General features: G+C 57.5%; 1 protein-coding gene across 1 annotated transcript in view; it reads right to left on the reverse strand.

The window, feature by feature from the left end:
* Positions 1–27,424, reverse strand: part of SEZ6L (seizure related 6 homolog like) — a 57,372-nt gene that overhangs the window by 2,740 nt on the left and 27,208 nt on the right. Inside the window, exons 2-10 of the mRNA XM_075718960.1 lie at positions 14,716–15,456; positions 14,325–14,458; positions 7,748–7,940; positions 6,974–7,159; positions 6,356–6,521; positions 5,300–5,466; positions 4,016–4,210; positions 3,786–3,924; positions 1,237–1,433 (exon numbers count right to left, since the gene is read on the reverse strand). Coding sequence (XP_075575075.1) covers positions 1,237–1,433; positions 3,786–3,924; positions 4,016–4,210; positions 5,300–5,466; positions 6,356–6,521; positions 6,974–7,159; positions 7,748–7,940; positions 14,325–14,458; positions 14,716–15,456 — 2,118 coding nt within the window. The remainder of the gene's footprint in view (positions 1–1,236; positions 1,434–3,785; positions 3,925–4,015; positions 4,211–5,299; positions 5,467–6,355; positions 6,522–6,973; positions 7,160–7,747; positions 7,941–14,324; positions 14,459–14,715; positions 15,457–27,424) is intronic.

Consider the following 27,424-nt stretch of genomic DNA (forward strand, 5'->3'; position numbering starts at 1 on the left):
CCGTCACCCGCTAAGCAAGACCCCACGGCACAGCCCTACTCAGAGCTGCTGCACATGGACAACACAGCTCTTTGCCATGTGCCTGTCCCTCCCCAAGAGCTCTCCAGCCCCATGCACTGCAACCGGCATGGCCACAGCCAGCAGCCCAGTCCGCAGATGGCATCCCCTGGGCAGAGGGAAGGGGCAGCGGGGCAGCAGTGGGTAACGGAAGCTCTTTGAAACCTCCCCAGCCCTGACCCTTAAAGCGGGCGGAGGGCTGTGCTGATGAAAACAGGGCAATGTCTTTGCTGGGGTCAGGACAAAAAGAGCAACCTGGGAACACTAGGCTCAGCTCTGGCTGCAGGCGCACGGGAGGAGCAGTGCAGATGCCATGGTCACAGCACGGCTGGTTTGCCCTGGTGAAGGGTTTCTGCCCTGCTCTCCCCAGCCCCGTGCCCACCAAGCACTGTGCCCATGGCTGAGCCTGGCTGCGTGTGCTGCAGTGCACTGAGGAGGGGACCCGCAGCCTCGCAGGTGATCTGCATTGCAGCTTGCTCTCTGTTTGTCATAACCGGCGCTGTCAGCAGTGGAAAGAAAACATGCTTGGAACAAGTCTGCCAGGGGAAGACAGGTGGGGGGAGAAGCATGCAGTGAGACCACAGGAGTGCCCTTCCCAGTCCTTGTGCCTTCCTTGGGCATCAGCTGCCCTGGTCCGGCAGAAGTGGCAGCACCAAAGGACAATGCGAGCAGACATCTCCAGATGTAGTCTAAGCCTCTCAGGAGCAAGGAGCTGTGAGCTGGGAACATCTCTCAGGAGCCCACCCAGGGACTGGCTTCAGTGACCTCTCCTAGGAGGACACCTCGCTGCAGTGCCTCAGTGCCATCAGCTCCATGCCTGATGGAGTGTGTGTGGTGGGAATCCTGCACCCCTGTTTCCAGCAATTTCTCTCCCTGTTCTGCTCCGCAGTTGCACTGGGCCAGACCGGGGCCAACAGGGACCAAAAATACCACTGCCTTCTTGCCAGCCCAGAATAGGGGAGACATACGGGGACACCCCAGAACTGACTGATCCAGAGACCTGCAGTGGGGCTGGGGATTTCTGCAGGAGCTGGGTGGGATGTGGAGTGCTGGTGTCACAGCAATTCTCCCCGCTTCCAAACCCGGCACCTGGACAACCTGGTCTGGCTGCGTGTCACGGTCCCCACCCGCACTGCAGTGGCAGGGCACGGGATGCACCCAGAGCCTCGCTCTCCCTACCTATGTAGTTCATGATGAATCCTTGCCCCTTCCCAAAGATGAGCCCGGCAGGGTCTGAGTGGAACTGGATGGTGAGGTCAGGGCTGGAGGAGTAGAGCTTCTGGGGACCACTGCTGCCAACGTACTGCCCCAGGATGCGGGCGGTGAGCTCGTCCCCATCATAAATGGTGAGGATGTCACTGTTGGTGAGGTTCAGGCTGGAAAGGAGAGCTTGGTTAGAGAACAGCTTGGGCAGGGAGCCCCGGCGGGACGCGATGGTGTTGGGCTCAAGGGGCAATGAGGTGACCACCCGCCCTGGCACTGCAGTGCAGCGAATCTGCTTCACAGCCCACCCCAGTCCCCATCCCCGTCACTGTCCCCATCCCCGTCACTGTCCCCATCCCCGGCCAGGCTGGGCAAGCGCTGTGGGGCTGGCCTGTCCCGAGTGGATCAGCAGTGCTGGTTTTCAGATGGCAACCCCATAACTCACCCCCGCTTCCTCCTCCCCGCTGAGAGCTCTGGGTGGCTCAGGAGGTGCCGGCGGCTCCCCGGGGCAGGGCGGCCCAAGTCCCCGCGATGGGGTGACACCAGCTTCACCGGTCCCTGCCCCACGGCGTGGGAAAGGCCGGGGCCACCGCGGCGGCCCTCCTTGCTCTTGGGGAGCCTGTCCGTCCCGCGGGGCTCTGTCCGTCTGCAGCGCCGGGGGCTCCCCGCTCTCGTCCCCGCGGCCAGCAGAGAGCAGTGGCGGCCCGCGGATGGCGCGGCTGCCGGAGCGGCTCCGCCGGGGATGCCCGGGATCCAGCCGGGCAGGCGGCAAACCCTGCTCCAGAGCCAGGGCCAGCACCGGCAGCAGCCTCCATCCACCCCGTCTGCATTAGGGATGGGGCTGCCCCTTGAGCGGGAGGGGACAAGGGGCTCTCTCCTCGCTCCCAAGCTAAGGGCAGGCGATGGATGCTCATCCCCGGGGGAAACATCGCTCCGCCGCCTCCCGCCCCGCAGCCGGGGCTGCCAGCCCTGCTGCCAGGCTGTTTCTCTTGCCTTTGCGGCCCCTGCAGCCCCACTGCTGGCTGCCTGCTCGGTGCCGCTAGCGCGGGTGAACTGATCAGGTCAACCCCAAAGATGGGCCCAGACGTCGTCACCTTCCCCCGCTCGCTGCCCTGCCTTGTCCTGCACGCCAGCAAGGCTCTCCCATGCTGGGGAGCACAGCCAGCACCCAGTGCTCTGCTACTGGGCAGCGCAGGAGGGGCTGGGGCAGAAAGGGGCTGGGGCAGGGACACCACGTCCTCCCCTTCCCCATGGGGAAGAGGGGCAGGGGGAGAGCACCGGCATGCTCCCGGCCCCGCAGGAGGAGTCTCCATCAGGTTTGAGGCTGAAGTAGCTTTCCCAGCGAAGCCTGGACTCCTGCACGCGGGCAGGATCCTGCCGGCTGTGCATACACAATACCTGTGGGCCCACAACGCGCTCAGTCACCGTGGGACCCCTGCCCTGCACATTGGCCCATCTAATACAGCCTTGTTTGGAGACGCCTGAGCTGATCCCCAAACATTTTATTAAGAATGTTCTTGGAAGGCGCCCAGCTAATCCCCATGGCAAGCTGACATTTGTAGTAAATCTCTGCTCTCTGTCAAACATGATTTTCTCAGTGACATTTATGTCTGATGACTTCAAATCGCTTGGCCTCCAGTTCTGCTCTGCCCAAGCACCCACAAAGCTGGGAGAGGTGCACTGGGAGCTTCGACCTGTGATTTTTACAGAAAGCTTTAAAATCTTTCTGACTCCAAGCCCCTACTTGAAACACGCCCTCCTCTTGAAAACCCAAAAGAGCATCGAAGGAGATTCCCTTTGCATTGGCAGCATTATCATGCCAAGGGCTCCCAGCCTGGCATCGAATCCGTACCCCTCTGACCCCGGCACGTGCAGCGAGTGTGGCCGCGCCTGCCCGTGCCCGGACAGCGCCGCCGGGGCTTCCTGGGCAGCTCTGCTCTGTTCCCCACAGCTTTCCGAGCCATGTCACTGAATGGCACGGGAGCGGGCTGGCAGTCAGGTGGGGAACTGATGCATTTTGTGAAGACATGCTGGTCCCACAAGGGAAAGAAGGCAGGGCACAGGAGGGAGGGCTGGGCAGAGCTTCCCCCTGCCCCTTGCCCTCCCTCAGTGCCTGTATCACATTCAGCCCAGATACTAAGCTGAGGTTTCCAGCTCATGGATGTCCCTAGGCTTTCCTAGCCCCATATGAACCAGCTTGTGACGGTGCTGCATGTCACTGAGCCACACGTGGTTGTGTGCATTGCTCCCTGTGACTTTGCTCTGGAGGAGTTCAGAAGCTGTCTCGGGAACAATTAACTACTACAGTGGATGGTGTAGCAGTGCTTTGAACTCAGGGAGCAGCACTCGGTACTGCCCTGGGCCTCTCCCTGGGTGCCAAGTACATCATCAGGGATTAGGAAAGCTCTGAGGGGGAAAACAGGGAAACGGTGCTGGTCCCTGGGGCGGCAGGAGCCAGGATACTGCAGCAAAGTGGGCTGAGCACTGGCAGGGCAGAGATATGCACCGAGGTCTGGACTACTCACAGCTGGATGTCCAGGAAGAGCCGCTTTTCCTCACCGACATGGACCCTCCAGATGCAGTCCTCCCCCTCTGCGTAGGGCTCCGGCCAGTTGGGGGACAGAATCACCCCGGCCACGGCGGTCAGCTCCCCCCCGCACATGGCTGTGGGAGCGAGAGGCAGGCAGGGCTCAGCCAGGGTCCCAGGGGTGTTTGTGCCCACTGCCCAGCATCATTCCATGGTGGTGGGACTGACCTCGGCACAGCGGCTCTGTGTCGTTCCAGTACGGGTCCCGCATGTTGATGCACTCGATGACGGCGGGACCCTGCTCCAGGGAGTGCCCGGGGTCGCACGTGAACTCCACAGTGGTGCCCAGGTTGTAGGTGGGGTCGGAGGTGGTGAAGTTCCCGTTCTGGATGTAAGGCTCGTAGCAGTGGCCCCGCTCAAAGGCTGGAAGAGAAACCCCGCATCAGCTGTCGGGGCACAGAGCTAGCTGGGGGAAGCGCTGCCTTCCCCTGCTCCTCACACCCTCAGCTCTGGGGGTCTGCGAGATAAGCCCTGGGCTCTGCCACCATCCCCAGCTAGAAACCCATCCCTCCATCCCCACTGTGCATGGATGGCCTCTTCCATGGCGTATTTTACAGGTAATTAGGATTAACAACAGTTTATCTGTCCTGAGCCATGCAGGCTTAACCAAACCCCACTTTGATTGTGCATCAGCATCAGTAACACACTCGCTGTGTTGCCAGTTGCTGTATTTGCTGAGCAATCTATCCTGGGATTACTCCGCATTATTGAGCTTGCTCAGAGGCATGGGGCTCCTGCAGGACTGATCCTGGCAGCAGGATGCACTTAAATGACAACTGGAGTAAATCTGTGTGAGCTGCCTGGGGCTTGCCCAGTGCCCTGTTCCGGAAGGAGCTGCTGGCAGGTCAAGAGGAAGGCAGCCCGGTGAGGAAGGCAGCCCGGTGAGGAAGCGCTGCAGCGAGGGCAGGAGCCAGGACAGTCCCCATCCCTGCAGCTGGAGTGGGCTCGGTACCCAGCAGTGTCACACTATGGGGACGGAGGGTGGGGACAGACTGAGCCTTTGGTGGTGGTGGTCACCGCGGGCTATGTGATTCCCATGGCACCGATGGCCTTTTCAGCCTGGGTTTGGAGGGACCGCATCCTGGACATGGCACCCACTGCCCCAGGGCTGCCCTGCAGCAGGCACAGGAGACTTGTCCCATGGACACTCAGCTCACCAGCAAATTTTTCTGTTGGAGTAAATGCAATTTCACTATTTCTTTTCCTATTTCTTGCTAAGCAAATGTATTCCCCAAAGCTACTCCAGCACCAGGCAAGGTTCAGGTTGTCCTGTGTGCCTACAAGAATGTGGGGACAGTGGCACAGTGGAGCACTGGGTCTGTTGGTGCCAGGGGCAGCCAAGAGCCTTTCTAGAGCCATATCTCTGTTAATTGCCCAAGTGTCCTGAGGCCCGGGAGCGTTGGATGAGGCTTGCCTGCTGCTCTCAGGGGTACCGAAATGAGAGCACATCACCTTCAAAGCGTATGTTGAAAGCCGTGGTGGCTGCAGGCTCCTCCGCAAGGAAGTCGATCCTGATGGAGGAGCCGTCGCTGATCACCCCTTCAAAGGGCACACTGTCAGCGCGCAGCGAGTCGTAGAGGACGGCGGACTGGTTTGTGTCCCCGCTGTACACCACCATCCTGCACGGGAGGACATGGCACATTACATGGGAGAAGCGTCCCCACACCCCCCAGAGCATCACCCAGCCCCTCCTCCTCCTCCAGTGCTCATGGAATATGGCATTTTAAAGAAATGGTGCAAACAAAAATTCACCAACCAGATAAGTCTCTTTTACCGTGTCATAAACAGGGGCTTTATTCTTTGATTTTACTACAAGCCATAAACCTGCTTTACTGCCTGTTACCAGACTGAATGTTAATGCTGTTTAAACACAAGCCTCAGCACCACAAGCCTGTGCTTTGCATTACGGATGCAGGTAGCGTGCGATTTGCAGCCTCTTGCACCGTGGTGATGAGCAGTGCTGGGCACTGGGTATTCAGGGGGAGGAAAGGACGGGTGTGACACAGCACACTGCATCGCCCCGCAGGTAGCGGGATCAGGAGACTGGCAAGATGCCCTGGCATGAAGCGCAGGACCTCGGGATAGCAGGGGCTGGTGCCCTGCACCTGCCTCTTGCAGCTCTTTTGGCTCAAAGACCTATCTTGCCTCCTGAGCGCTTGGACACCTGAATCGGGAAGCTCCTGTTTTGCAACAGGACCTTTCTCTGCCCCATCCCCACTATCTGGCTGGCTGGCAGCCTCCTCCGTGCACTCCAAGCTTGGGTCGGTGTTGCGTCCTGGGACACCCACAGCCCGGGCACCGGGAGCGCAGGAGGTGTGAGGTGGAAGACTGAGACCATCTCAGAGCTTCCAAGCCTTGGTATATTCAGCATCCAGCAAAGCTCCCCGCTCCTCACCCTGGGCAGAGCAAAGCTCTCCGCAGTCCCGGGGGTGCAGGGAAATGGGTTCGGCCCTGTCCTCGCTGCTGGCCAGCAGCACCCGGGTTCACAAGCGGCTCCCGGAGCCTCACCTGTCCTTCTCGGTCAGCAGGAGCTTCTCGAAGTGCAGGTGCAGCTTCTGGCCCGGGGGGGCCCCGATCACCCACACGCAGTACATGCTGCTCGACTGGTTCCCCGTGTAGCTGGGCGAGAGGACGCGGCCGATGGTGGCATTGTGGACCGTCCCGCCGCAGGGTGCTGCCGACACAGAGCACAGCCCTGCTGAGACGGGCAAGGAGACAGGGCAAGGCAAAGGGTACGGGCAGGCATTTGCACCCGGGGCTTCTGCACAGCAAAGGGGATGAACCCCTTCACTGATGCCTGCTCAGCTCTGCTTAGCAGCCTTTGATGCATGAACTTCTTGCCTCATTTCGCTTTGCTTTGTTTTATGTATACACATATATGCTCACACATACACATAAAATCTATAATTTCCTTTCCCTTACCTGCCTAATTAGGAGGCAGGTTCTGCTGCCACTGACGTGAAAACCCGCAGTACCTTAGGCTGCACTGTGCACAGAGCCAGACATTGCTTTCACTCTCTCCCAGGACCGCATTCAACTCACAGCACAAAGCAAGCAACTCTATTTTTCTTTTCTTTGGGGATCCCAGTTTTTGTTAGCATGGAGGCTAACTAACGAGGAGTGTACCTGAGCAGATTGGCTCTGGGCTGCTCCAGTGCGGCCTCGATGCATTGATGCACGTAAGCACCCTGGGACCCTGTAGCTCGTAGCCCAGGTGACAGTGAAAGTGAGCAATTCCACCCGAGTGCAAATCCATCACAGTGACGTCTCCGAAGTCAGGTCTCCGTGGAAAGTTGCAGCTCAGCATAAACACTGCAACAAGCACACACATTTCAGAGCTTAAGGCTTGTCTCCTCCTAGCCACCCCGCAGTCAGGGTGGGGAGCAGTGGGAACACACTGGAAGTGCCCACAGTGCCATGGACAGACCTCACTGCTGGGTGCCGGCTGTAGAGCACTGAGAAACCACCACTCTGCTGCTTCTCCACCTGTTACTGCTTTTGCTCAGACCCAGTTTCTATTTTAGAAATAATTTGCTTGAACTCATCTATTTTTTATAGCTCTTCAAGGAAAAAAATAGACTTGCAGTCTGAGTCGGTGCAGGAAGAGCTGCTGCACAGGGACAGAAACAGGGCAAGGCGGGCGTGAGGAGCACAGCCACCACTGGGGTCCAGGACGTCAGTGTACGTTGAACCCTCTGCCCAGGGCACGACAGGAGCTGCCACTTGCCCCCAGCCCAGCTGATGCTCTGAGCACAGGCACGCAGTGAAGCAGGAGCCCAGCTCGTCTGCGAGGGCAGAGCCCGGCATCCTTCCACCCCTGCAGCCCAGAGGGGGTGAGCCCTGCGGGACTGATGCCCCGTCCCACCCCTCCTCACGCAGCCACGTCGGGGAGGCACCCACCCTGGTAGTGGAGCTGGAAGGTCCCCACCACCTCGTCCTGGAAGGTGCGGAAGTAGACGGAGATGGTGTTGGTGGGGCTGCGGATCACCTGGCCCTCCACCAGCAGGGTCTGGTTGGCCAGGACCACGAGGGCATCGCCGTCCACCCCACGGATGGAGAGCACCTCCCCGTCCGACAGGTTCACGCTCTTCACCTGGGTGGGAGCAGAGACCCGTGAGCTGCGGGAGCGAAGGCGGGGGTCTCGGCGGGGTGCTGGGTGAGCAGTCACGTCCCAGCCCCAAACATACGCGGCGCCCGCAGCTGCAGAGCATTGCACCGTTGCAGCCTTCCCTCTGCAGTGCTCTGAGCTCTGGCAGCTCACTGGTGACAGGACCTGCTTGTTCAGTTGCGATGGAGCAGTTTGTGCCCCACATGAGCCCCAGGGACCCCCACGACTGCTGACCCCTTCTCCTTCCCCTAAGACAGTGGGCGCAGGCAGCTAGAGCCACTCACTTGAGACACATTTCAAAGCTGGATGCTCCTGTGCAGCACAAGATGACCCACGTCTAGTTCCCTGCTGAAACTGGGGATTTAGGCAGGCGGGTAGAGACGGTGAGGTTAGACAGGAGGAAAATGGAGGGGTCCTGCGAGTCACTGGTCAGGGGAGCGGTGGGGCCCCAACTCCACCTGCATCAGCCCTGGCAGCGGACCTATGTCTCAGGGCACCATGGCACAGAGCATGGCCATGGCCAAGCTCACAGGTCTCAGCCTTGGCTGAGCTGTTCAGCACAGGTCTGCAAGCAAACCAGGATACTTTTGTAGGGCTCGGGGCTCACCATCCACCCCGTACACCAGGCATCCTACCCGGGATCCCTCATCCACACATGGCAAATGTGTCTAATGAGCAGTCCCAAAAGGCTTTAATTATTATTTGGAAATAGCTGAAAAGTAACCTCACATTTGCATTTCATGTCCATTTAGCTTAATAAATGGGCTCATATTTCAGCAGAAAGATGCTCATCAGATCACTTGTTTCCTTAAGCGTGTGAGGACCAGGGCTCTATATTTAGCACACACCACAGCCTTAGCCCGTAATTGCGAGCGCTCCCGACAATGTTGTGACTGGAAGGGTTTGTTGCCGTTGTCACAACTGTGCCCGTCTCCCCCACCCGGCGCATGGGGAGGGGATGTGCCTGGCTCCGGGGGCTGCTGGTACTGCAGGGGGACCCGCACTGAGCCACCTGCAGTGCTCGGCGTCCTCTGACCTTCTGCTGGAAGAAGTGAGATTTCCTTGGGAGAAATGACCCCAACATCATCAGGTAACTCTCTGCCCGCTCCAAAGGTCTCTAAGCCCTGAATGGTGCCTGGAAAAACCCGGTCGTCACTGCAGGGCTGGGCTGAGCAGCCCCCAGGCAGGGTCAGAGCATGCCAGGGTTCACCCCAGCCCATGCTTTTAATCCAGGAGGAGCTGATTTTGCCTTACTTTGGAGCAGGGTGCTGGGTCACCACAGAGAGTCTCTGGTCCTCACTGCAGGGAAAAGCAGTCCTCAGTCCTCATGGGTGCCGCATCGGAAACACAGTGTCTGTCCTGGACCCCGACCTGCCCCAGGTCATTTCTTCTTCCCCAGGTTTTGTCCTGAAAATGTGCCTCCCCAGCACAGCGTGCACACATCACGTCTGGTGGGATGGCTCAGGTCTAATTATTAATAAATGGAATGAATTAAATGTTATTTGGGATGAATTATTTGGAGCACGGGATCCAGGGATGCTAAGTGGGTTAAGTACAATGCTAACGACTTCCCCCCAGCTCCCACTGGGACGGAGTTTTGCTTCCTGAGCCAGGTCTGAATCACTGCAAAGACGTTTCCAGGGTGTTTCTAACACATTTTGTTCTGAAATCACTCAAAGACAATCCTGCTCCCCAGCTAGCTTCCTCTGGTGATGACTACCATCAAGCACGCTATCTAGCACCGAATCACTCCAGCAAATTAGAAAGAGAAACGTTCAAGAGTGCCATCTGAGCAGCTGATTGCAGCCGAGCTGCTCTGCTCTTCTTCCCCAGCTCTGCTGCTGGGAAGGGGTTTCAGAGGAGCAGCTCGAGCAGGCAGAGCTCTGCAGAAGGCAGGGAGGTGATGAACGCTGTGGCATCTCCCTGGCCCTTTGCAGGGTGCCATGGGGTGGGGGCACCGCTCAGCTCCGCCGTCAGCATCCCCCTTTTGTAAACCCAGGCTCAGAGAAGCCTGGAGCAGGGATGCCATTCAGAAGGACCTGCAGTTCCCCGTGCCAGTGCCAGGTAGGCAGGCATCCTCAGAGGACCCCGTCCGCTCTGGAGTAACCGGCGGGTACAGACGGATGTAGTGGCCTCGCGCCAGGGACAGTCAGCCGCTGCAAGAGGGACCATATGTGCAAGTTCCTGCCAGGGGCTGGGGAGGACAAGTTCTTACTTTAATCAAAGACTGCACCAATGTCAGCTCCTAAAGAGTATGTTGGGAAGACAGGAGGGATCCTTGATTCAGACTGCCAGCCTTGCTCACCCACTAGAAAACCTCGTTAGGGAAATTCTATTTCCTGCCAAGAAGATTCAAGAATTTTAAAAATAAATATAATTTAACTAAGCATTTGGAGAGCTGGCTGCTCCGCAGCTCCCAGGGCTGTGGTGGCACGACTCAGCTGGCATGGGGGCAGGCAGGCTGAGGCACAGCTCTCTCCGGGATGCTGCAAGGGGCACGGGGAGCTGCCAGCAGCAAGCAGAGCAGGGACTCTGAGCTCTCACATGGCGCTGAGCAGCTCCCTGCACCAGGCAGGTTTGCTGGCAGCCCTTACTGACACCACACCTGATGTCCAGGCTTTGTGCCCGCTCCTCACTGAAGGGAGATTTCCTCCACAACAAGCGAGGGTCTGACTCTAAAGGGTGCAAGGGAAGGAAGCAGCGGGTCCTCGTAGCCTCCTGAATGGCCCCAAGTGCCCACAGGAACAGCCCCAGGGCTCTGCACTCCCAATCTCTGTTTCGGGGCAGGGCTGCAATGCCACAGTCATTCCTGCCATCACCGGACTCTCCCACAGTCCCTGCATTGAGAGGTGACCCCACCATATAGGGTGCTTTCCATATGCTTTCCTGTCCCAGGGGCTTCTCTCTTCCCCTGCAGATGCCTTTAAAAGACTCACAGAAGTAAAACTCTGCACTTCACCCTGCTCTCCCCACACCACATGCTGAATCCTGGGGGATACCTTCTCCCACACTCTCCAGGACATGCTTCCTCACGTCCAGCCTCTGGTGGGACCCACTGAGACCATGCACCACTCATGACAGGGCAGTGCACCAGCCCAGGCTCCACACAGACCCCATCCACCCCAGCTCCCCAGACCACCCCACCACAGAGCACCTGCACAGCTTTGCTCCCCAGCCCAGCCTGGCTTCTCCCAAACCAGCATCCCTGAGCAAGCCTGGCCTCCGGAGCTCAGCCCCAGCAAACCCACGTGAGAGAAAGGAATCCCCTGTGAGTCACTTCTGCATCACACCATCCCGGCAGGAGAGCTCAGCCCCACCCCTCCTCACCCAGCAAGGTCTCCCCTGCCCATCTCCATTACAGGAGCTGTGAATTAAATCCAAATCACTTAAATGTTAACCAATTATCCACATCACAGTGAGGCAGCTGAGGAAGTTGCACTGCGTTACTCCAGCACCTGCCTGATGTAATTAGCCTCGGAGCCACTGAAGCTCACAGCGCTTGTACATGTGAAATAACTAAAAAGCAACGGAAGGGAGTCCGTCAGCACCAGGAAAAACAAAGGGGAGCAGCGGGGAAGTAATGGTCATCCCACCCCGGCTCTGACAAGGGCATTGTCCCCAGCCAAGCTGGCACACTGGGCATGAGCAGTGGTTCCTGCCATCCATCGGCTGCTCCAGCTAGCGTGTCCCTTCCTCCACTTCCCAACCTGGGAACTGCCACCACCCCTGCCATCACCAGTCCTCCTCCTGCCACCTCCAGTCCCAGCCCTTCTGGTAGAAAACGATACAGAATTAGGACTGCCACCTTCCAGCATGCCTGTGCTAATTAATCCCCAAAGTCCAAGCCACAGAGAGGCACAGAACAAGGCCATTGGTATTGGTTTACAGGTAGGGAAACTGAGACACGGTGCTGGGGTGGTCCCCAGGGCCCTGTGCCGTCCCTGTGCATTGCCGTGGGTCCTGGCACCTGGGAGCAGAAGCAAGGGCTAGGGCTAACCCAAACCCCACAATTACTGGCCCTTCTGCTGTGCTGTGCCCATTTCCCCACCCCCGGGACAAAGGGTTGGGATGCTGCCGGGGGCTGGGATGTCAGCCAGCTGCACCCTCCCTGCCAGCAACTGCCTGTGCAGGGACGCCTCCAGGTTCAGCTCCCTCGGGTGCTGGCCTTCCATGCCGGTCTTGCAGGCTTCTTGGGAGCAGCCAGGCATGAATCTTTATGGCAAAGCCTGTTTGTGACGGTGGGAAACATCCCCACCACAGGACCAGAGATTTCTGCACCAGCCCCACTGGTCAGCGATGACGTCCAGGGTGGATCTGTTGTTTTAAAATCAGGTTTTCATGCAAACACAGACAACGTTTCTGCACTGCGCTGTCTGTCTCCTCCATGGGCTCATCAGCACCTATTGTGTGTGACATCCCCTGCACGAACTAAAGAGAAAGGATAAATCTTTTGTCTTACTTGGCGTGAATGCTATTTCTAGCTTCCTTGGGACATAAATCATGTTGCTGCTGCTGCCTAAATGGTAAAAGCCTTCTGCAGGGCCCACTGTCTGCAGTGGCAGGTCAGGCACCCATGGATGCTGCCATGCTGGAGCACATCAGTCCTCGCCCATGGGCACTTGCAGAGGGGTCCTGCAGCGGCTGGGGTGTCAGGGCAGGGACTGGCAGCCCCCTTCCCTCCTCCCTAATCTCTGCTGAGCTGCTGTCCACCCTGGGGCAGGGCAAGGGCAGGCTTTTTGCTGCCCTCAGCTGCAGGCAGCAGCTCCGGGACACTCAGCACCACTACCTGCAGCCCCAGGGCCTGTCCTCCTCCAGCTCCTACTGGTGCCCATCCAGCCAGGATGGCTCAGCCCTGCCCAGACACCTGCGGGCATCCTGGGGGCTGTTGCTGGACGGGCTGCACAGTGCATGCTCAGCCAGCTACAGATGAGGCTGTGCTCAGCCAGTGCAGACCCGCTGTTGTGATTTAATTTGTCTGAAAAGCTCAGAAGCATCAGCAAAGCAAAATGCAAAGCTCAGGGGGTGGAGAGGCTAATTTTATGCTCCATTAAAATCTCAGCTTACAATGGAGTGAGGTCAGGAGTGGTGTCACCTGATGGATTATGGATGGAGGCGAATTTACAGCGGAGCAGCCTGTCTTTAGCACCCTGCGGATTTGGGGAGACAGAGTTACTGCCACAGAAAAGTGTCTGAGATGCACACACATCCCAGTGCTCGCCCCGAAGCCGCTGCCACTGCTGCCCAGCTCTGCTGGCTCCCAGGGCAACCTCCCCACCGGGGCTCACTTCCACAGCCACAGTTGTGCCGCAGAGGTCAGCCCCTCGTGCCCGCCAGATGGATGGCAGGAACAAGCTCACTGGAACTACTGCTCTTTTTAATGCACATTCTTAATTACACAGATTAAAAGCTAATGGATTTTAATTGGATGCAAATGGTGACATGGGGAAAATGCAAGAACAAGAAAGGATTGCACACCAGAGCATGGAGACCACGGACAGATGGTGTTTGAAACATGTCAAGGCCCCTGCCCTGCTCCCAGTCTCACCGGGCTGTGGGATGCGGTGTTTCAGGGAGAGCTGACCAAGCACACCTGCCTGGGCCAGACCCCCTGCTCTGGTGGGTTTGCATGGAGCCGGCATGGCGGCAGCCCTGGCACGTGGTGTGCTGCGCCCACACCGGCCGTGCCCGCTGCTCCATGCTCCCGTGTGTGCCAGCTCACAGCATCACAGATGCCTTCCTGAAGAAACTCAGCGCTGGCTCTCTGCTGTGGCATGCATATTTGCTGCTGCTGGGGTTTGCTGCGAAACACCTACTTGTCCATGTGGTTTTTACCGTGCAGTTGTCAGGGACGTGGCCCTGCTTTGGTGTAGGAGCCGTTTGTCAAAATCCCTCCAAAGCAAGCGCTAACTGGAGAGGGGACTTGTGCTGCCCACCCAGATGCCTCGGGGCTGCCCGCACACCTTGTGGCTGCCTGCACACCTGGGGGCTGCCCGCATACCTCCCAGCAGGCAGGGCAGCGAGGGCAGAGGGCTGGTGGCTGTACTGGAGACAGCGCTGCCGCTTCACCCCTTCCCACAAAGGCTGAGTGCCTTTTTTGCAAATTGCCTGCCAGTGTCTCGTTGTTAAATTAATTACATGGCATTTTAACGCTTTGATCATTGCTGACATTCAGGATGTACCAGTTCCCTCGTACAGTTCATTTATTACACGGCCTAAGAAAAATCAAATTTTTTCCCTGGGAAGGGTTTTTTAAAGCAAGCGCAGGTGCCTGGGGCAGCCGTGCCCAAGGCCACGGGCACTTTGCATCCTTCGCTGCCGTGGCACAGGGGGGCTGGGCCATGGCGATTCCCCGACCGACGCGCTTCTCACCTGGAGCTCGACGCCATAGCCCGTGTAGACGGTAACGTTGTAGGTGCACTCCAGGTAGCTGTGCAGGGGCAAGGGGGGGTAGTCTGTGGAGTCGATGTAGCCCTCGGGGTCACGGAAGCTCATGCTGCAGAGGACTGGGGGGAACGTGCATCAGCGATCATCCCGGGGGAACAGCTCACCCGGCAGCTCCCTCCCATGCCTGGGTGCTCCCACTGCCCTAAAACCCAGCACCCAGGTCCCTGCTCGAGCGGCCAACCCCCCTGAAGTGCAGGTTTTAGGCAGCCCCACAAACCCAGGCAGTACTGCTGGCACCGTGCACAGAGCTGTTCCCCATCAGCTGCCGCAACCCCATTCCCGCGCTCCCCAGCCCCGTGCAGGCAGCGCAGCTTACCCGGCGTGGGCTCCGTGGTTATGACGGTGGTGGTGATGATGGTGGACGTGGTGGTTTCCTGGCTCTCTTCCAACGTGGAGGTGTACGCCTCGCTCTCTGTGCCATTTGTCTGGTTAATGGCGGCGCTGGCAGGAGCTGCGGTCGGAGCCTCAGCGGCATCGCCCGCACCATCGGGGAAGGGCCGAGGGACCGCCGGCAGCAGCGTAGACGGGGAGATCTGCAGCGCAGGGTGGCTGGTGCTGGCCTGGTCCCCCCAGGGCAGCTCGGGGGGGCTCTGCTCCGCATCCCCCATCCCGGCTGCTGCCTCTGCAGGTGCAGGCAGCTCTTGGGAGGCAGCGGGGAGCCCGGAGCCCAAAGCGCTGGCTGGGGAGGCAGCCCTGGGGGGCCCTGGTAGGGTGGGCTTGGGCCTCGGGTGCTTCCTTGCTGTATTTACTTGCTTTAGAGTAGGTGGCTTTTTCTTAACAGGGAAAGTTTGTTTTGCATCAGTGTCGGGGGCGGCGGTGGGCGTTGGCAGGACGCGGCTCTGCACCAGCAGCGTTGTCTCCTCCGCTGCCGGATCGGTGCCCTCCTCCGCGGCCGGCAGCAGGTTGAGGGCAGTGGCATGCCCAAGCTCTCCGACTCTGCCGGCTGAACCCGTGGCGTGCCCAAGCTCCCTGGCTCTGACGACCGTCTGGTCCACCAGTTCATCTGCAGTGAGAGGGTCCAGGCTGGCGGGGACCAGCGCTGCCCCTGATCCGCTGTCTGCAAAAAAATGGGGAAAAGTGGGACTTGGGCAATTCTGGGCATGAAATTATAGCTGTGCTGGCAGAATGAAATCAGCCCCCCAGGGAGCTGCGGCTGATTGAACGCCTGCCGCTCTCCCAGACGGGCTCATTATAGGAAAGCAATAATGAGCCTGCACCGACTCCCTGAAAGTTTGGTTTCTGCTGAAACTCAGTGGCCTTATCTTGCCGTTTCAGAGCCGCTATTTGGTTTCTTTATCTAGAGGTCACTTGTTCAGGGAGGTTCACTCGCTCCTGCTGAGTTTGTTGCTCTGGCTCAGTCTCTGTGAAAAGCCTTTATTTTTGCAATTGTCATCAGCAAATATGGCTATTGCAAAACGCCTGATTAGGCCACGGCTCTTTCCCATTGTCTTCCCCACGCTGCTGCCTGGCGGGGAACAGACGCCGATTAACCGGCTCCCTCCGGCCTCCCGTGGCAAAACACCACCCGCTTCTGCAAAGTCTCTCCTTAGGCAGCCACTAACCCTTTGTGTTGGGCAGAGCAATGCGTGGGAAAGAAAGAGTAATCAAAGCCGCACTGCCACCACTTCGGCCAGGGAGTTTAATTGCATGAAATACAGATTTATTCACCACCAATGGCTCTGATTGGGCTGTGGTCCATGGTGTAAAATAAGCTGTAAGCAGCGCCGCGGCTCTGTGAAACGCTGCAGAAAGCTCGAAGAGGCAGAGAGTCAACGTTTTCCATGGAAACGGCAGTTGCCAGGGAAAGAGCTTAATGTGCAGTACTTAAAGACCATAATTCCAGCCTTCTCAGCTCCCCCGGGAGGGTTTGGAGCCTAAGTCCCCTAAATGTAGGGTCCCTGCCCTCAGTGTGGGCAGGTGCCTGGCCAGGCATGGGGGGTCTGCGAGCCCCTGGCCCCGCTGCTGGCCTGGGGCTGCATGGGCACGTGCTCCCCTCCATGGCTGCAAACGAAGACACCAACCTGCTCCAAAAAGTGGTTCAAGCTACTGTGATGGGACGCGTGCCTGCCACGGTGCCGGGTCTCTGTGAGATGGGGGACCTAAGCTGCAGCCAGGGGTTTCTTTCCCAAGCAGACTCCAGCAAAGCACAATAAACCTCTGGCTGGGCACTTCATTACAATTAGTGTTACAGATACTTTAAATAAAAGCACAATGCTTACATTAAATTTAAACTTGATTTTTTGTGTTTCAAACTCCAGTAATTAAGGTAGGACCAGAATGAAAAGAAAGGAAGGAGTTTTTGGATGTGAAATCTGAAACACAGGGACGCTGCAGGGTGTTTGATGCAGGGGAGGACAGTTGCCCCAGAGCCCAACCGCCCTTTACATCACCCTGCGATTTTAATGGCTTTAAACTTCTGCTTCTGATGCCTTAGCATTAGTTCTGCTGCTGCACAGCCAGTGAGTGCCGCGCTGGGCGCACCACGGTGCAGCCTGGCACAGCACTGCTCCGGCGCAGCAGCGGCGCAGTTCAGCTGGTTCACACCAGCAGCGCCGGGTCGACGCAGTGCCAGCACGGCACGGGGGCCCTACAAGTTGTAGGGGACCTTAAACCCACCTCGGCGGTGATGCCGCAGAGCGCAGCTGCTTGTTATGCTGCTCATGATCCCCGGCCACGCTGCAGCTCCCCGAGCGTGTTTGTGCCACCCAGCTGTTGCCTCTCATTACACATTTAAGTGCTGATCCTGGAAACACTCGGGTACCCGCTCTGCTTTCTGCAGAGGTGCGCGCTCGCTCGGAGGTGACTTGCATGCATAACGCTCAGCCCCTGCGTTATTTGGATGTGTGGCATCAGGGGCTTTACAGGCCTCGGGCTCGTACACCATAAGGTGCAAGTACCCACCGGGATGGACCAGGGACCCCAGCACTGTCACCTCCACATGTGCCAGGGAGAAAAGGGACCCACGGTGGCAATGGGGTGGCAGAGTCTGGCTTTGAGTGCCCCGGTGGTCCCTGCCAGCTCCCTTTATCACCAAGCAGTTATTCTTACTGCTGCAGCTTGTGCAGGGATAACCAGTGGTCACCGCTCCAAATGGTCGCTCTGCAGCAAAAGCAGCCCAGTGTCACCCTTGGGAACGCACCGCGGGACGGAGAATATCCCCAGCCATTAATGGGGTGGCCGGTGCCTGCAGGGCAGGAAGGAGAGGCAGAAGCAGCCTACGCAGAGGGAAACAAGCAGCCTGCTGAAAGTTGACTTTGCTCTGTCTTCTGGAGAATCAAAGCCAGTTTCTGGCGAGAACTGAAGATAAGGGAACACAACAGGAAGAGGCAAAGGCTGGGAGAGTTAGCCTGAAGGATGGCGTTTCCAAAATCTGCTTTGTCCAAGGCTGGAGGTGTATTTTTGTCCAGGTCTGTGCAGTGAGTGTGCTGCAGGAGTGCGGGAGCCTTCCCCTCCGCTGCAGGCAGGCTCACCTCTCCACTCGCTGGGCTGGGCTGGGGCAGTCCCGAGCTGCTCCTGCTCCCCGGTCCCAGAGAGCCCTTGCACATGCTGCTGTTACCCGCGTCGGTCCTTAGCCCCAGCTCCCTGGGACAGCCCGGGCCATGCCCATGCTGGCCCCAAGCCGCTGCTCCCTGCTGTCAGCCAGCCGAGCTGCGGAGCCAGCCGCAGGCAAGCCAGTCCCGGCTACCAAGAGCTTCCTGGCCTCTCCCCGTACGTTTCCCATGACTTAAAAAATTAATTCTTTAATTAGCAGTGGTTCAGCAAATTCATTAGCTGATTCCTTTAGCACATTAGGAGACATTTCACACATGTCGTCTGCAACCACCAGCTTGTGTCAGCTCTGAATAATTTCCCGCGGCTCTCACCGGGGAGGCTGGGTGCCTCGGTGTCCCCACGCATGCTGCTGGTGGGGTGGCCCGGGAGCCCCCGCACCCTCCACTTGTTTCTGAGCGTCTCTGCTTCCCTATCCATCCTGCACCAGGGCTGAGGCTGGCCTCCATGGGCATCCTGCTGTGGGGCGATGGGCATCCTGCCATGGGGTGTTGAGGGGGAATCGGTCCCCAAGGCAGCACCAGCATCAACTCTCCTTCCCTGGCACATTTTTCAGGGCTCTCGCTTGCTTTATGCTTCCTCTCGCAGCCCAAGCCCAGGATGAGCAGCCAGTGGCTCTACCACTGCCACTGGTCTGGCCGCAGCTCAGCTCATCAGTTTTAGTGCTCTGCAGCAAAACGGTTTCTCCATTATGGGAGAAGATGGGGCTATCAGACCAGGGGGAGGTGGCACGGACCCAGGAGGCAAGGGGAGGGGAGGGGGCTCGCTGGCTGGTGGGACACAGTGGGACACAGTGGGACACTGGCTCACAGTGGGACAGTTGGGGTGTTCCCACAGGAATCTAAGTCCTTAAAGCCAGTGTGTTACCAGAAAGAGCATGCCTGGGTTATTTGTCATGTGAACTCTAATTCTTAAAGGATGTTGCCACTAAACCATATTTTATGCTTTCAGAAAGTTGACTAATTTCTTATTAGATCCTTTGCCAGGATGCATTTAAATGATTCTGTCCTTAACAAAGCATGAAATAAAACACTCTGTATAGCAACTCCATAATGAGATACTTAACATGCTTTAGTTTGTAAAGGGCAAATGTGTATTTCAGGGAAGCGAAGAACGCAGCCAGGCTGGAGCGGGGAGATGGAGGCACAGGGGGGCCCTAGCATCGGTGATTAATAAGGGCATATTCCACGTTACCAGAAAGAGAAGTGATTAGCGATCTTGACTCCAGACTGCATCACCACCCCCAAAACAGAGCTGTGCTCCAGTATATCCCCGAGAGGTGGGCTGGCAGCCCTGCCTGCTGCCTCCCCGTCGCAGTCAGACCCTGGTCCCACCCCACGCATGTTGGTGTGGCACTGTGACCCCCCATGGCCCCAGCGCCATGGGTGTTGCTGCCCACAGAAAGGCATTCCCCCATCCATGACCTCTCCCAGGTGAGCAAGGCTTTAGGAAAGGCTTTCCGAGAGGAAATGGGCTTAAGCTGCGCCAGGGGAGGTTTAGGCTGGAAATTAGGAAAAATTTCTTTACGGAAAGGGTGGTCAAGAATTGGAACAGGCTGCCCAGAGAAGTGGTGGAGTCACCATCCCTGGAAGTGTTCAAAAAACGGGTAGATGTGGCACTTCGGGACATGGTTTAGTCTAGTCTACCCTTGATTGGTTTAGAGTAGACTTGGTAGTGTAGGTTACTGGTTGGACTGGATGATCTTAAAGGTCTTTTCCAACCTAAACGATTCTATGATTCTATGATTCTAAAAGCAAAGAGCAAGTGAAGCAGAACTGAGTATCCTCATCCTTAAGGAAGGATTGCAGTAGCTTTACATATTTGACATTGGAATAAGGGTGGGCTTTAGTAAGATACTTTCCATACCTGAATGCAACCAACCTGAACTGTACAATCTGAAAGCAAGCAGCAGTTCTCCCACCTCCAAGGACCACAGGGTAATCACGGTGAGAGATGAGGTCTGAAATTGCCTGAGCACCTTTGGTGCATTTCTATCCAGGAGCCAGCCCAGGAGCGGAGGGGGTTTGTGGCTCACAGTCATCGCTGGAAGCTCTGCAGCCCCTCTCCCCTCCCAGGAGCACAATGATGCAGCCCGCCCACCTAATGCCACCAGAGCACTAAATAAACCACCAAAGATTTATGATCAGTTCTGTGGATTTACTCTGAGTTGCAGTAGCGAAACTATCGTAATGGCAGGCAGGAAATGTCAGCATGGGATGATTGCTTGGGGGGGCTCTCATAGCCGGGCTCTCGCTCTCTGCTGCCCGCTCCCAGCACGGGACAAGGCTGTTTAATGTCACCCAGCACTGCAGGATGCCCGTGCTTCCCACCACCACCCCGGCCCCACGGGAGGCTGGGCTGGGGGCCAGGGCAGGCGGAGCAGGACCCTTCCCGGCTGCCGAAATCCATCCTGTTCTGCACAATCAATTGATATGGAGACACTGAGCTGGTGGAAGAGAAATGATCACATTTGACCTTGATCTGATCTGCTAAAACAGCTCCGGAGGAAGTAAATGCTATCAAGATGTATAAGGGGTTTATCTTGTATCTTGATCCAGAAGCACTCCGCAGGTGGTTCGAGACTGGAAAGGCTTCTCTAAATCCACGAAAGCCTTTGCAGGCAGCCCCTGCAGCCCCGGCTCCCCCCGGGCACAGCACGGCACCCAGGGCACTGCGCTCGCACAGCGGCGCTGGCACAGGCTGCTGCTCCTGCAAGATGGGACAGAAACGTCCAGGACAGTTTGGAGCACAAGTGACCTTAATGCAAAATGACAGCTCGTCTTCAGGTCTATTCTAGGATCTGCCTAGATACCAGCGTGTAAACACCGAGGAAGGAAGCTCGGCTCCGGGGAGGACGTCTCCAACCAGCTTTCACTCCCCCACGATTTATACTTAGGCGCTGTCGGAAGCGCTCGCTCCTCTGCAGGGCACGGGTGCCAAGCACGCCGTGCCGCGCGTGGGAGCGTGCAGGCTGCGCGCAGGCCAGGGCTGGCAGCGGGGACACAGCCCCAGTCCCCGGGGCTGGGATGATGGCACGGCGGTCTTGAGAGGCAGCGGGGCAAGAGGGGCAGCAGGGAGGGCAGGGCAAGGCAGGCAGGGCAGGGCAGGGCAAGAGCAGGGGCTGCCAAAGCAGCTCCCCTCGCCCAGAGCCAGCACTGACCTGGGCACTTGCAGACCACCAGCCACCCACCCCAGCAGCACCGTCAGCCGCTCATGGAGGGCCCTTGGCACCGAATGCATACATAAATATATATAAATGAGTGCAAATGCCTCTTTGAAACTTGCTATCATGAGAAAAATTAATGACCTCAAAGACCAACATAACTGGGGTCTGTGCTCTGTTACCCATGCAATCCTTCTGCCCATACAAAGAACAACTAATAGCTCTGACAATATTTTTTCAGGTGCAAACAGCCTATTTTTTTTGCCATTTAGGATAGTTTCATCTCACCCTTTTGAAGAATTTTGTTTTCCCGCTACTCAGAAATAAATCTGCTTATTGCCTGTGATCTGTGCGCATGCAGCGACAGATTTCGGGTTGTGGCCTGGAATTTGCCGTGACGGCCCAGGCGCATTAACTGAGCGAACTGTAATGTATTAAGCAACACAGTGAATGAGATTGCAAGGCCAGACGAATGAAAGAAAACTAATTAAATGTGAGCTCAAGCTCTCCCCTTTGCCACAATTCATACATTATCAGCTCTTGTTCTCCATAAAAGCAAAATAGGCTTTTTAGTGTTCCCTCTCAAAAAGCAGCTTGGCTGTGTTTTGCACAGGACAGACGTGGGGCGTTCAGGCAGTTTTCTGCTGCCTGGTGGCCACAGTGCCAGCGTTGCCATGTCCCCGCCAAGGGGGGCCCGGCTGCACTCTTGGGCATGGGGAACCCCCAGACTCTGCTTTTGACCCAGTGCAGCGTTGGTGGGGAGATGAAGGTTTCAGCTTCTGGGCCTTGAATTAGCAGACAAAACTCACGCTGAAGCCCATGGTGCCATCAAACCTTCCCTGCTGGCAGCAGCAGCCACGCCAGTGCCTGTGCTGCCCCCCTGCAGCAGGGACCCCCCCAGCAATCAAGGGGCTTTCAATTAAGGACACAGCAAAGACTTCGTTCCAGCCCTGAAAGCCTTTGCGGAGCAGCAGGGGCTGGGAAGTGCAGTGTTCAAAGCACAGGGAGAAGCTGGCAGCAAAGTGCCTTGCCCACACCACCGCGGTCTCTGCCTGTGCTCGAGGCCCTGGGATGGCCCCAGGGACCCCCGGTGTCCCCCAGGATGGATGGGTTGGGGACCCCCTGTGGGGCTGCGCTGGGTCAGCAGGGCAGGTGCCGGCACGGTGCCGCACCGGGGTCCAGGTGGGACCTCGGCTGCGGGATACGTGCAGCCTGAAGGGATGCACTCAGCGTCATGGCAGGAGCCACTGCCTGTTAGCTCAGCTCCTGGGGACGGTGCCTGGCGCAGCAGCCACCTCCTCAGAAACAACCCCAGCGACTGTGATCTCTGCAAGGCCAGCCCCAGCACGTAGGAAAATCAGCGGCTGTCATCCCAGCCACCCTGCCAGCAGAGCGGAGCGTGCCTGGGAAGCCCCTAGAGCGCATCAATTCCATGTGCTCCTTCCCGGGGCCATGCTGCACAGTCACGTCATTCCCATGGGAGGCTCAGCCCCGGGCCCCCACGGTGCAGGGACCCACCCACTGTGGCCTCCCCAGCCCCAAAGCTTCATCCCCATCAGAAAGGGTCCCTGGGACCCCCTGCAGCCCCAGCCAGGCAGACAGGACAGTGTCCTGTGGCCATGGCCAGCGATGGCAGACACTCTTGTGCTGCTCCAGAGGTACCGTGGCTGGAGAGAACCGGGCAAATCTGATTGCTGCCAATACCTCAGCCAGAGGGGCTTAGAGGAATTAGGGAACTGCAAATGCTTGATAAAAGGATGCTGAAATAATCATAAAGCACTCATTTTGCTGCTGTGCTCCTGAAAGAGCTAAACCATGAGTAGCTGTATCGCCGGGTTCCCATTACTAATGCTGATGCTATCGCTGCCTCGCTGCGAGCACACGTTCCCAGGCTGCCGGAGGATGGCGGCTTGATTGCTCAAGTTCAGTAGTTACCGTCCTGAAGGTTTTAGTGATCTGATTATACCAGAAACCCTGAGAAGCTTATACGGATGCTATTAATGGCGGCGTTCAGCCCCCGTGCTCTGCCTGTGTGATGGGCTTAGGTGGATTGACAGTGTGCTAGGATCGGCTAATCCTGCCCGGAGCTGCTTCTGCTGCAGACGTCTCGCCCGAGCCCTCCCTGAGTGCTGGGACTGATCCTGCACCCCCCGGCACCCCAGCCCCTGCACACCCCCAGCCCTGTGCCATCTCTGGGGGTGCCCTGCTCTGGGGGTGCTGCCCTACTCAGGGGGTGCCCTGCTCTCAGGAACAAGCCCCCTTTAAGGTTCCATGGGAGCAGCTGGCCCTGCTTTGCAATAAAGCCAGGCCCAGGTAGATAGGCTTGGCTTGGGCATAGGGCTTCCCAGGGGCAGGGCTGCTGGCTCAGCCTGCTCTGCAGGGAGCTCTAAGTCAGGGGATGCTGCTGAGATTTACTGTGCTGTGCTGTGCCACTCTGGGGTGGGCTGCCTGCGGCACAGCCCCGCCTCGCCCTGGCTGGGTAATGCCAGTGGGATGTGCTGGCTGCCCCGGAGCAGGGAGGCATTGCAGTGCCTGGCCCTAGGGATGACTGTGAAGACCACGAGTCCTTGTGTGCCTGTGAGGTCAGGGGTGGCTGACTGTGGCTGGGGAGGGGGCTCTCTGTGGGGTGAGTGCCCGGGAATGGCACATGGCACTGCCCTGTTATGGGGAACGCATGCTCAGGGATGCTCTGTGCTGGCAGAGGTACTTCTCCAAACTGGCTAGGGACATGCAATAAGCTTTCCTTTAAAAAGATGTTGCCTTGATTTATTTGTAGAGTATAGTTCAATTTTTTATCGTGGTCCCTGCCTTGAATGAGGTCCTCTGAAGGGTGAGATGGATGGCACAGCGGGGACCGAGGCAGCAAGGAGAGGGGACTGAGCAGAACAATGAACCCCAACCGATGGTTCATCTCAGCCTTGTCGCAGGCTCCATCGGCAGGTGAAACAGGGCAATCAATAGCCGTAATGAGCGTAACTGCCTCCGCGCACTGGCCGGCACCGCTGGTGCAAGGTGAAGGATGTGCTCTGGAGTAGAGGCTCCCTCTGCTCCCAGGCTTGGGCAAGTGAAATGCTGAGGCCAGGCAGCTCGGGCAGCCCTCCTGGATCCGTGGTCTCCCTCTGCATGGAGCCAGGCAAGCCCTGGGATGCCTCGGCTGGCACCTGCCTCCCACCTTGCCCCAGGGTTCACTGAGTTGCAGCCGCCTGCCAAAGCTGCTCAGGCGGCCGCACCAATTCTGTTATTAATGAAGGAGCCCAGCAGCCTTTGCTGCAGCCCGGGCTGTCGGGGTGTTGTAGCCACTTTGATTAGGCCAAATCTGTCTTCCCAAAGATAGAGGCTTCTTCCCTTATCTCCTCAAAGCCTGCGGTGCATGCAGGCAGAGAGGTAATCTAAAGCCTGCAACAGCGTGCAAGCAGACGAACGAGCAGGCTGAACCCCCAGAATTAGCAATTACCGCCAGGATGATGAAGGAGGGTCGGCCGGCGCTGCTATTCGCTGCAATGGGAGAAACTGGATCATGCGTGCACGGGGAGATGTGAACACTTGCACAGGGCTGCTGCGCCCGCCACAGTGTGAGTGCCCACCGGCAGCAGTGCCTGGCTCAGAGAGCTTGATTTCTGCCTGCAGGCAGAGGCAGGGGTTGTGTGGCTGAGTCTGGCAGCAGAGGTGCTGCCCGCACTGCTGCCCTCGCTGCCAGGCTGGTGGGCGTACAGAGCTCCTGCCCCGGCTCTCCCGCTGCCCTCCAGCCTGGCCCACTGCACACCACGGCAGCTCAGGAAGGCATGCGCTGCTAATTAAATCCAAAACTTCCTTCTGTGAGTTCATACAGGGCTGATTCAGATCTCAGATAAAAGAGGGGTGTCGAGGCCGGTCTCTGATGCAACCCCACGTTGATGGAGGGCTGCCTGGGTGGGACGGGGCGGTGGGGGCCCAGTGCACGTCGTGCTCTCCCAGGACCTCCGTCCCATGCCAGTCTCCAGCATGCACTGTACAGATTTCACCGTCAGGGAGAAAAATATAGAGCGTTTGAGTGTGAACCAAGGATCTGCAAAAAAGCAGGTTGGGTCCGTCAAAACACTCCGGTGTGATGGATTGGAAATGCTTTGGTTTGGTTTCAGATTTTAAAAGATTTTTGCCTTAAATCTTGAAGAGCGAGCAGAAAAACCTGAATCAAACCAGTCTTTCATTTTCGAAATGTCAAAACAGACTGATACAGCCTCGATGGCCGCCTGTCTCCAAACAGGAGATTTGAAACCTGCTCTTCCCTGCAGTTACAATTTCAGCAAATTAAGTTTTTCCAATGGAAAAAAAAGTTTTCCTCAAGAGCATCCTGACAGTTCAACCTATAAGCAAATAAAATAGTAGCAATCTGATCATCGGTGAGTCATCCACGTGGGAGCGCAGATAAACACAGCCAGAGCAATATCTGCCCGTCACATCGGGCGTTTCTGAGCCGCTCTCCTGCGTAAAGGATATTTTGTGCCACCTGGCGAGGCAGGAGCGGGAAGGCTCGTGGATGGCTTTCATCCAAATGTTTGTATCGCAGTTGGAGAAAACAGAAAATAATTTTCCTACAGTTTGGTGCCCAGTTTGGCACAAGGGATGCAGGAGCGGTGCCCGTCCCCAGGTCCTTCTGCTCTGTCGGGGTGACAGCCCTGGGGTGCAGGGAGCCCCAAGACTCCAGCGCTCGGTCCTGCTTGCTGGGAAGATGTGGAGGTTGTGCGTTTAAGGGCAGTAAGAGTGCTCTGCAGCAATTCCCTGTGCTTGTGCAAAGCAGGTGGCTCTTAAAAATAAGCAGTGGGATGTGTGGGCTCCACAGCTGGCTGCAGTGGATGGAGCTGGCTGGTATGTCTTCACCATAGCTGCCCCAAAGAACAATTAATAGGCAGCTAATTCAGAAGAAGAGAGATGCTCAGGCTTTGCTTGGGAGGAGGCTGCAGCAGAGGTCAAGGAGCTTCAGGTCCGATCTGTGTCCCGTTCCTGTGGGCTGTCCCTCCTGTGCAGTCCCCGGGAGCCACATCTTCTGCAGCCTGGGTTGTACCTAGCACCTTTCCTTGCTGATTTGATCCAGCCCTGGAGCTGGGGGGCCATGCTGGGCTCTGTGCCGGGCTCAGGCCAGGGACCCGGCTGGGCGCTGGGGCTCCTGGGGTGGGATGGGGCCAGGGCACTTTTCCTTCCGTTTTCATGAATTTCCTAATGCCAGAGACTCCTGTGGCCCTGGGGAGTTTCCAAAGTGCTTTAAAATCCTGTTAAATTGGCCATGTGCAGGGCTTTATTTATGCTCACAGGACTGTGGTCTGAATATTGCATTTTAAAATTTACATCTGTGTCACTAGCAACACTCAAATAAGGTTGCCATGGAAACCCCTCATTACGGGGTGAGGATGCTGGTAGCTGTGCCCAGCCCGAGGAGCCGTGGCCGGGAAGGACCGGGGTCTCCTCCCTGCTGCCCACCTGGACGCAGCTCCTGTGCCCAGTGGCAAACCCATCTTTGTCAGTAAAGGCAAACAAGAGGAAAAGCATTTCATTGGCGCCTGCTGCCCACGGTCAGAGTGGGGCTTGGCGAGGTGCTCGGGCACATGCTGCGTTGTCAGGGGGACAGGGACACCAGGCTGGGACACGGTCCTGGGTGGCAGCAGATGCCCATGCCCACGCTTGGCCTCAGCTCTGGGCTGAGACAGGTGGAAAAGCCCCGAGGACTGGCTGTGGGCAAGGGGTTTTCTGGTCACGTGTGGGAGCGGCAGGTTTGGGCTCTGTGGCAGGGACTGCTTGCAGGCAGGGGTAATATCTCAACAATTAAATGCTCTGTAAAAACCCACTTTAGCGGCACATCCATACTGTTTGTGCCTGACTCGCTTTGCTCGGGAGCAAGGACACCGCCAGGAATACGGGAATTAAACTTGCAAACCTCTCCCCCACTGTGCTCCGGAGAAGCTCGTAACTGCTCTAACGATCCGCAGCGGCCTGACAGATGCCTGGAAATTACACACTTCTCCAAGCTACAAGGAAAATGGATTTTCCTCCCCAGTGCTGCTTCATGGAGCTGGAATCAATGGGGCTTTGACTCTCAGGCATTTGTTGTGGCCACGCCAGCTCCTTGCAGGCACCTGCAGCTTTGGGGGGACCTGCTGATGCTCCCCCTCGCTCCGGGAACCACTGCCTGTGGGTGCCCATGTCCCCATGATGCCATAGCCCCGCTGTGCCCCAAGCACTGGCGCCCTGGCACCTCTCATTCCCCAGCATCACCCCTGGCATGGAGCAGCCCTGGCAGAGCCCCCTGTCCCCAGGTCCCCAGGGATGAACCCAGCCCGTG

This window comes from Pelecanus crispus, chromosome 11 (genome assembly GCF_030463565.1).
Source record: "Pelecanus crispus isolate bPelCri1 chromosome 11, bPelCri1.pri, whole genome shotgun sequence".
NCBI lineage: Eukaryota > Metazoa > Chordata > Aves > Pelecaniformes > Pelecanidae > Pelecanus > Pelecanus crispus.